Raw genomic sequence first — 10,814 nt, 5'->3', positions numbered from 1 at the left:
TGATGAAGAGTCCCCCGAAGCTGTACACATGAAGGCTTCGACCGTCTGAAGAAATTTTGGCACTTTGATCATCACAGATGGTTTGGTTTCCGAAGTACTTCTCCTCAATTGAATCCATCTTAGATTTATCTTGAGTGACATTCAATATTGCCCTTGACATGTAGGAGACTAGAGGAGACCCTCTTGGGAAGGCCTGACGTATTAGAAGGCAAAAAAACAATTTAGCATATGGATATAGGAAATGGAACCATTGTTGCAGCATTTTACACTCTGGTTTTTATGGATAACAATACAATCAAAGAAAATTAAGACAGAGAACTCACAAAGCCGAATCCGTCAGTTTTGTAGGTTGGTCCAACCATGGTGTACTTGGAACAATTCTTTGCAATGAACAGTTTAAGGTAAGGGATTTCATCGAAAATTGCAGCAACTCCACCATTGTGGGTTCCTTTGGATAGTGCATGGTTATACTCCTCAATGGTTACATAAGCTTTCAACTTGGACTCTTCAAACCTTAAATTGTCCATTAGAAACCCTTTAATAAATGAATTCTTTTGAAATCCTATATTATAACCATTCCTTTTGATCTCTCTTATATCAGTAAATACAGGCTGCAATCTCTGCACTGTTAACATTGAAGCTAAACTTGCAGTGTAACTCTGTGTCAGGATAAGAACCACAAAAACCCAAATGATAAGCACTAATCTTGACCAATTGTTCACCACTTTCTCCCCTATTTAATTACAAAAGCATTATTAATTAGACTACAAGCTTCATTGAGAATATTGAAGAAAACAAATGCTTTGGTATAAGGAGAAGAGAACTTACTATGAGCAAAGACAAGAGTTGAAAAGGAGAACCAAAATATCACGCCAAGTTGTTGTTGTGGTGGACCTCTAAACTCGGAGTTTACCCGGTGTTCAAGAACCCATATCACAAAACCTGTAAATATGAAGGCTGCCCCAGTTGTCAGCCAAAGATCCAAACTTAACGGCTTCAAAAAAATCCAAATATTGTCTCTTTCATTATTTTCCACCAAAACTACCATTGACACTCCTGACTCTGAATAGGGCAATGTAAAATCTACATACAATGAGCGGTTAGCTACAATTGTTGTGTCTCCCACCACAGCATCATACTTCTGCATTTTAAATCACCAATTGAAAAGTACATTAGAGAAGGAGATAGAGAGAAAGAGAGGATGACTTACCCCAGCTTTAACATGTAAAATATAACTTACCCCTGCTTTGATTTGTAAAATATAACTTACCCCAGCTTTGATTTGGTAAAGAAGATCATTATATGTCCCTTTGAAGCAAAAGAAGTCATGGGGAAGCGGAAATGGTAGTTTAGCCAGTGCAGCAAAGAAGACATCAGCAGCAAATCCCGATATATTTTTGTTTTCCACTTTTAGGAATTCTTTAAAACCTTCTGTCATTGGAACTCCAATCCTCAGTTTCTTTGTTGCAGGTTGGTCTGTAGTGTCCCCTGGCCAAATTGGTTGCTTGAGTCTTCTCTTTACATCAGATTTTTCTGCTTCGCTATTGTCATACTTGAGCTGCCTTGACAGCCCTTTTTGTTGGTCAATCCAATATCCAATAATCCTTTCTTTATTGCCAATCACATTGAATATCTCAAAGGTTGAAGGTTCTAACTGTCCCTTGACCAACTGGAAATTCCCACTTAGGCTTTGAAATTTTGAACTTGGGATTGTTTCAAGAAGATTTTTACCCATGTTACTGGTTTCCAAGCTTGCAAGATTAATGACTCTACTTGTGTTTTGTTTCATAGACCTAGAACTTGTTGTTCCCACTTTCTCCACCGCCATTGCCAGTGCCCAAACTGTATCATATGCCCATAATCCAAAGAGGTTTAGGCCTGCAGTCATCTTGTTTGGTTGTTTCCATCTTGACTGAAAGTCTTCAAGATCTTTTGTCATTGGGATATATGGCCTTACTCCCAACACACCTTCCATTGAATCCATGGTTGTCGAATTCACAGGATCTAAAAAAGTTGATAACCCATCGGTGACAATCCATGCATACCCTTCACTCATCATACCTGCCTTATTTGCTAGTATAAAGAATTTGGACCCAAGGGAGGCAGTCATATGCACCAGAAATATTCTTGTTGAATTTGAGTTTAACCTGCCAAGCTCCCTTAGAATTTCAGCATCATTAGAAGATGGAGGAATGACACTTCTGTAAGGTACTCGAGCACCAACCTCCTGTATAGCGTCCACCAGATATGGAATTAAACCATTGCCATAATCGGTGTCTTCATAGACGAGAACAACCTCCAACCAGCTATAAGCTTCAATGATGGCAGCTATGGCTTTTACTTGAGCAGAGTCGTCAAAGGCTGTCCGGACAAAAAATGGGCTACGAGATGGAGAAAGAGAGGGACTGGTGGCAGAGAATGAAATGATGGGAACCTTAGCCTTTCTGCCAAGCTCCATCACAAACTTCGCTTCTGCTGACCTTTGAGGTCCAATAATGGCCTGCACTTTTTCTTTCTTCATCATATACCAGGCTGCATGAATTCAACAGACAAATGGTGAATGAATTAAATTAATTAGCTAGCCAAGATCAAAAGGCTGAGTGTATGTGTGTGTGGTGAAAAATATATAGCTGGAAGGAAGGTAGTGTGTAATCCACCTTCAGATGCTGCAGTAACAATATCATCCGCTGAATCCCGGGTACGAAGATCAAGCCTTGTTCGATAATGAGCATGCTTAGCATAAAAATCTGAGAGTGCCATGGTCATACAGCTCTTTGCAATCGCACCAACCGAGGAATTCAAGTCCAGAACTACCCCGACTGGTATTCGTATCACCTCCTTTGCCATTGAAAGCTGGATACTCCCAAGCCTGGCCAACGAAAGAATGAAGCAGAAAGATAGAAGGTGCTTCTGGTTTGTCATCATTGTTAAGCTACCTGGGTTTGTCTCATGCACTCTCACATATATGTAAATTACTCCTTTTCTCTTTCGTTTTGCCTACTCTTTTTAGCTTTAAATCTTGTGTACGATTTGTGTTCCAAGCTCATCCTTAATAGGAGTTTGAGAAAATGGGCAAGCATTTGGTCAACACTCTTAAATGTTGATTCAATTTGCATCACTTGGTTGGTAACTCGAGACAAGTCAATACCGGTCTCCTTCTGAATTCAAGGATGAGAAAACACCCTTTTCCTAGTTTTGACAGAGTAAAAGGAACCAGAATACTTTGTTCACGTCAAGATTATGACAAGCGAACTAAACTGGTCATGAATTGACTAATGTAATCGTGCACTAATTCTTTTTAAATAAGTGCAATTGACAAATAAGTTTATCAATTGATTAATTTGTAATAAGCATCGAAAACTAACAAAAACTGTATCTTGACATTCCAAAGTACTATAAAATTATCATGGCTTTTTATCACAAATGGTCCTTGAGGTTCGTGAAATTATCAGCTTTGGTCCTGTATTTTTTTTTGTGACATTATTGGTCATTTATGTTTTTTTGTGACATTATTGGTCATTTATGTTTTTTTGTGACATTATTGGTCATTTATGTTTTTTTGTGACATTATTGGTCCTTTATGGTACTCCTCACACATTAATTTGGTCATGACGTTAGATTTTGTCAAAATTTCTGTTAAAATGATGACGTGGGACGTATGCAGTGCTCACATATCAAATGAGATAATGACATGTGGATCTAAATAAAAAATTTATTTTTAAAAAATAGTTTCATATTTAAAATCTAAAAAAATTGTATATGGACCATACTTTTCAAGGATGATTTAAAACACCCTTTCCCTTGAAACTGGAGGTTTCAAGACACAAACAAGATCGCGATCTGTTTTATGTATCAAAAAGCCAGAAGCATCACTATCAACATTAAAACCATCATAATCATCATGAAGTTTAATTTGATTGCCTTAATGTGTACGAAATTCATTCATATAATTACACGAGAAACAAACTTCCCAAGAAAAGAAAAAATCAATGAAAGAAATGAACGTTGGAATTTTAAAAAATAGATAATTCGAATAATTGAAATACAATGCAAGTGAGCCCGACAAGGTTGTCCCTCAAATAAACTTGTTTAAGGACTCTTGCAATTGAAGGTCTCACATATATAAACAATGTTTATTTTTATTTTTAAATACAATGAACTATTTATTAGAAAATGTCCTAAGTCTGTTGATTAATTCTATATTACAAGTAAAATAATAAATCGGATCTCAAATCAGATATTTCAAATCATTGAACCACTTTTTGAAATTGCAAACAATGCGATTCTTTTCCACCCTCACCAAAGTGAATCCCTCTTAGGTCCCGTTTGGGATTGCTTTTTTTTGTTTTTTTCGCAAAAAACCTGCTTCACTTTAAAGTTAAGCAGTTTAAGGTGTTTGGTAAAAATAAAAATATCCCGATTATTTTAAAAACAGTGGCCTTTTGACAGCAGCTTTTAAAAGCAAGCTCTGGGTTGCTTTTCAAAGCTGCTTTCAAAAGAAGCAGAGATGAGCATTTAATGAATTTTTTAAATTCCCAAAATACCATCATTCATTTTAAAAAATGACACCACCTCCACTTCCACATCCAACTCTACCACTTGCACCACCACAACCACCGCCACCACAACCACCACCTCCTCCACCACCTCCACCACCACCACCACCACCAAAACCACCTCCTCATCCTCCAAAACCTCCACATCCACCACCACTTCCACAACCACCACCATGCTGCCACCACCACCACCACCATCACCTCCACAACTGCCATTCCCACCACCACCACTACCACAACCACCAACTCCACCTTCATTACCACCACCACCACCACCTCCACTCCATCACTACCACTACCACCACATGATTAGTACATAACACTTTTAACATCATGTCTATTTTTGTGTATCTCTTATATTTGGTTTTTGTAGAGAAAGTTAATTAAAAATAGCATCACTTTCCTTATTTTCAGCTATTCTGCACTCTTGGAAGGGTTTTGACTGAAAATCAAATTTTCGAATGAATTTTAGCGCAAAGCCAATTGGAAAAGAAAGCTAAGACATTGAAGATCATTGTGTCAAAGTTTCATAAATTTCTACCAAACCAAATGCTCCAGACCTGCAAGTCAAGACAACTTAAGTTGAAATCCCGTCAGAATTGAACGGTTGTGGAAGATTGATGATTTGTAGACTTTTCCGATTTTTCCTAGTGGTGGGTGATTACTGGAGACTTTCATTAGGGACTTTTTCGGTACATTATTGGAGTTTAATTTTCTGGTTTAGCATTCTCAAAGTTGTATGTATTTAATTGCACATAAGTAAATTAGTTTATATGAATCATGGTTATGTTGGTATAGCATGTATAGTGTACTTTGAACCTAATTTATTTGATCATCCTTAAATTACTAGGCTAGTCTGCTATTATTTTTTTTTTTTTTTCGGGGCAAATATGCAAATATGCATATGCCTTGGTGTAATATTTCTCACGTTTTGTTGTGTGTGTGAATTTTCAACATCTTGAGTACGTACATTCCACACGGCACACAAATCGCGCTGAGATGCCAAACAACAACGAAACTTTTGCCTCTGCTGACTTCCTTAGAAACAAAATGAAGATATATAAATATATATATGTAATATGAATTGAATTAAGAAGCTTCTGGGCTATTAACTCACAACCAAGTTCGTTGCAAGTTTTCAGTTGACTTGACTTCGGATCGATAAGAAATTTACAAATGAAGCTCTATACATATTCCAAATATACAAAATTCCATCCATGAATTTAGATTCGAAAACTTATCTACTGCTACTAGACTAAAGAGTTGTACTGATTGAGAAGGGTAATTTTTTGAATTTTTGAATTTTTCTGACATTACCTAGTAGAAACCTTCAGGAGAGACGAACAATGGAGGCTCAGCTGATTGACGATCTTTCAGCATTTCATTTGGAGATAATTCTAATTATTTGGGGAAAAATTTCATAAGAAGCCAAAAATTGCATTCTTGTGGGTATTTATTAGATTTCCGTACGTAAATAATAAAGTAATGATGTGAGATATATGAATGAACAACAATATATCATGACGTTTACACATATAGTTTTACTGTAACTTATAGGTTTAAAATGGAAATATAGGAAGCCTATGATGACATGTTAGGTACATGGATAGATGAATCAGTATGCCCTGATAAGAGATTTCCACCATTTTATTCATTTTCATTCACATCAATATTGTTCTCCACTGCTGAGTTGTTCTGCATATCATTTGCATCATGTAAACCTCCTATAGCTGAATCATCAGGAGTATCCATAGCATGTACTCGGGATGTTCTTCGCGTAAAAGGATGCGAAGTGAGATCTTTCCTGTCAAAATGCTTTGCCAATTCAACCATTTTCCACCGAAATGAGTTCTCAGAATGAATCGTGGTCCTCAAAGTAGGCCATTGTGAGCGAAGGAAACGGTACATGTACATCAAAAGTGAAAACATGGAGACTACACCTGCGATGATGAAGAGTCCCCCGAAGCTGTACACGTGAAGGCTTCGACCGTCTGAAGAAATTTTGGCACTTTGATCATCACAGATGGTTTGGTTTCTGAAGTACTTCTCCTCAATTGAATCCATCTTAGATTTATCCTGAGTGACATTCAAGATTGCCCTTGACATGTAGGAGACTAGAGGAGACCCTCTTGGGAAGGCCTGAGGTATTAGAAGGCAAAAAAACAATTTAGCATATGGATGTGGGAAATGGAACCATTGTTGCAGTATTGTACACTCTGGTTTTTATGGATAACAATACATTCAAAGAAAATTAAGACAGAACTCACAAAGCCGAATCCGTCAGTTTTGTAGGTTGGTCCAACCATGGTGTACTTGGAACAATTCTGTGCAATGAACAGTTTAAGGTAAGGGATTTCATCGAAAATTGCAGCAACTCCACCATTGTTGGTTCCTTTGGATAGTGCATGGTTATAGTCCTCAACGGTTACATAAGCTTTCAACTTGGACTCTTCAAACCCTATATTCTCCTTTAGAAACCCTTTAATAAATGAATTCTTTTGATATCCTATATTATAACCATTCCTTTTGATCTCTCTTATATCAGTAAATACAGGCTGCAATCTCTGCACTGTTAACATTGAAGCTAAACTTGCAGTGTAACTCTGTGTCAGGATAAGAACCACAAAAACCCAAATGATGAGCACTAATCTTGACCAATTGTTCACCACTTTCTCCCCTACAGCATTAAAAAAGAATTATTAATTAGACCACGAGCTTCATTGAGAATTCTGAAGAAAACAAATGCTTTGGTATAAGGAGAAGAGAACTTACTATGAGCAAAGACAAGAGTTGAAAAGGTGAACGACAATATCACGCCAAGTTGTTGTTGTGGTGGACCTCTAAACTCAGAGTTTACCCGGTGTTCAAGAGCCCATATCACAATACCTGTAAATATGAAGGCTGCCCCAGTTGTCAGCCAAAGATCCAAACTTAACGGCTTCAAGAAAATCCAAATATTGTCTCTTTCATTATTTTCCACCAAAACTACCATTGACACTCCTGACTCTGAATAGGGCAATGTAAAATCTACGTACAATGAGCGGTTAGCTACAATTGTTGTGTCTCCCACCACAGCATCATACTTCTGCATTTTAAATCACCAATTGAAAAGTACATTAGAGAAGGAGATAGAGAGAAAGAGAGGATGACCATTAATTTACCCCGTAAAATAAAACTTACCCCTTCTTTGATTTGGTAAAGAAGATCATCATATGTCCCGCTGAAGTTTAACAAGTAATGGGGAAGAGGAAATGGTAGTTTAGCCAGTGCAGCATTGAAGACCTCAGCAGCAAATCCCGATATATTTTTGTTTTCCCATCTTAGGAATTCAGTAAAACCTTCTTTAATTGGAACTCCAATCCTCAGTTTCTTTGTTGCAGGTTGGTCTGTAGTGTCCCCTGGCCAAATTGGTTGCTTGAGTCTTCTGTTTACATCAGATTTTTCTGCTTCACTTTTGTCATACTTGAGCTGCCTTGACAGCCCTTTTTGTTGGTCAATCCAATATCCAATAATCCTTTCTTTATTGCCAATCACATTGAATATCTCAAAGGTTGAAGGTTCTAACTGTCCCTTGACCAACTGGAAATTCCCACTTAGGCTTTGAAATTTTGAACTTGGGATTGTTTCAAGAAGATTTTTACCCATGTTACTGGTTTCCAAGCTTGCAAGATTATGGACTTTACTTGTGTTATGCTTCATAGAGCTAGAACTTGTTGTTCCCACTTTCTCCACCGCCATTGCAAGTGCCCAAACTGTATCATATGCCCATAATCCAAAGAGGTTTAGGCCTGCAGTCATCTTGTTTGGTTGTTTCCATCTTGACTGAAAGTCTTCAAGATATTTTGTCATTGGTATATGTGGCCTTACTCCCAACACACCTTCCATCGAATCCATGGCTTCCGAACTCACAGGATCTAACAAAGTTGATAGCCCTTCTGTAACAATCCATGCATACCCTTCGCTCATCATACCTATCTTCCTTGCTAGTATGAAGAATTTGGACCCAAGGGAGGCAGTCATATGCACCAGAAATAGTCTTGTTGAAGTTGATTTTAACCTGCCAAACTCCCTTAGAATTTCAGCATCATTAGAAGATGGAGGAATGACACTTCTGTAAGGTACTCGAGCACCAACCTCCTGTATAGCGTCCACCAGATATGGAATTAAATCATTGCCATAATCGGTGTCTTCATAGACGAGAACAACTTCCAACCAGCTATAAGCTTCAATGATGGCAGCTATGGCTTTTACTTGAGCAGAGTCATCGAAGGCTGTCCGGACAAAAAATGGGCTACGAGATGGAGAAAGAGAGGGACTGGTGGCAGAGAATGAAATGATGGGAACCTTAGCCTTTCTGCCAAGCTCCACCACAAACTTCGCTTCTGCTGAGCTTTGAGGTCCAATGATGGCCTGTACTTTTTCTTTCTTCATCATATACGAGGCTGCATGAATTCAACAGACAAATGGTGAATCAATTAAATTAATTGGGTAAGATCAAAAGGTTGAGTGTGTGTGTCGTGAAAAATAATTTGCTGGAAAGAAGGTAGTGTATAATCCACCTTCAGATGCTGCAGTAACAATATCATCCGCTGAATCCCGGGTACGTAGATCAAGCCTTGTTCGATAATGAGCATGCTTAGCATAAAAATCTGAGAGTGCCATGGTCATACAGCTCTTTGCAATCGCTCCAACAGACGAATTCAAGTCAAGAACTACCCCGACTCGTATCACCTCCTTTGCCATTGAAAGCTGGATACTCCCAAGCCCGGCCAACGAAAGAATGAAGAAGAAAGATAGAAGGTGCTTCTGGTTTGTCATCATTGTTAAGCTACCTGGGTTTGTCACATGCACTCTCACGTATATTTAAATTACTGTTTTTCTCTTTCGTTTTGCCTACTCTTTTTAGCTTTAAATCTTATGTACGATTTGTGTTCCAATCTTATCCTTTATAGGAGTTTGAGAAATTGGGCAAGCATTTGGTCAACACTCATAAATGTTGATTCAATTTGTATCACTCGATAACTCGAGACAAGTCAATAGTCGCCTTCTGAGTACTATTCAAGGATGAGAAAACACCCCTTTCCTAGTTTTGACGGAGTAAAAGAACCAGAATACCTTCGGGCTCGTTTGGTATACAGGACTGTCTTGGCATGGACTATGCTTAGGGACTGACTTGGCTTGGCTTGGCTTGGTCTAAGTTAGATAACACTTATCCTGTGTTTGGTGTATGCTTGGACTAGGACTATAATTTTTTTATTTTTTCAAAAATATCTATATATATGTATATATGTATTTTATAATATATATAATATATATGTATATACATGTATATAAGTATATTATAATAATATTATATATTTTAAATAATATAAACGTACATACATATATATAAGTGTATATATGTATATTATAATATACATGGGTATAATACATATATACATATATTTATATATATATATATGTATGTATATTATAATATATAATATATATATATATGGGTATGTTATAATAATAATAATAATAATAATAATATACATGTATATATGTGTATATATGTATATTATATATGTATGTATATATACATATATATAATGTATATGTCTATATACGTGTGTATATGTATATTATAATACATACATGGGTATAATATATACACATATATGTATATATACTTATATATATGTATTATAATAATATATATTACATATATACATGTATGCTATTATTATAATATTAATATGCATGTGTATATGGGTATATTATAATAATAATATACGTGTATATATCTATATGTATTTATATATTATATATGTATATATATGTGTTTATATATACATGTATATACGTGTATATATGTACATTAATATATAATATAATATATATTACATATATACATGTATACATGTGTGCTATTATTATAATATTACTATGTATGTGTATATGAGTATATTATAATAATAATATATGTGTATATATCTATATGTATTTATATATATTATATATGTATATATGTGTATGTATATGTGTATATACATGTATATATGTACATTATAGTATATGTGTATGTAGTAATAATAATAGTAATATATGTTATTAGTATTACAATATAATATATGCATCTCATACATTGGTAAACATAGGACTAGCTAATCCTCCCTTTCTACATGGGATTAGTAGTCCCCTCCTAAGGAGGTGTTTTTGGTGGGCCCGGTATTAGCAATCCCATCTAAGACTAGAATTAAATGAAACAAACGTGAT

At 36.2% G+C, this 10,814-nt stretch overlaps 2 protein-coding genes across 2 annotated transcripts; both read right to left on the bottom strand.

Moving 5' to 3' along the window:
* LOC18788442 (glutamate receptor 2.8) lies at positions 598 to 2,925 on the bottom strand. The gene is made up of 4 exons (XM_020566106.1): positions 2,658 to 2,925; positions 1,271 to 2,532; positions 861 to 1,141; positions 598 to 733 (listed from the first exon to the last, which is right to left on the bottom strand). The coding sequence occupies exons 1-4, from the start codon at positions 2,923 to 2,925 to the stop codon at positions 598 to 600; spliced, it is 1,947 nt and encodes a 648-aa protein (XP_020421695.1).
* LOC18792591 (glutamate receptor 2.8) lies at positions 6,096 to 9,450 on the bottom strand. Its single transcript, XM_020566053.1, has 5 exons — positions 9,116 to 9,450; positions 7,737 to 8,998; positions 7,329 to 7,641; positions 6,824 to 7,233; positions 6,096 to 6,695 (listed from the first exon to the last, which is right to left on the bottom strand). Exons 1-5 carry the CDS (start codon positions 9,375 to 9,377, stop codon positions 6,204 to 6,206), a joined length of 2,739 nt encoding a protein of 912 aa, XP_020421642.1. The 5' UTR covers positions 9,378 to 9,450; the 3' UTR covers positions 6,096 to 6,203.

The sequence above is a fragment of the Prunus persica genome, chromosome G1 (assembly GCF_000346465.2).
Source record: "Prunus persica cultivar Lovell chromosome G1, Prunus_persica_NCBIv2, whole genome shotgun sequence".
NCBI lineage: Eukaryota > Viridiplantae > Streptophyta > Magnoliopsida > Rosales > Rosaceae > Prunus > Prunus persica.
This window is presented reverse-complemented; position numbering and strand designations above follow the sequence as displayed.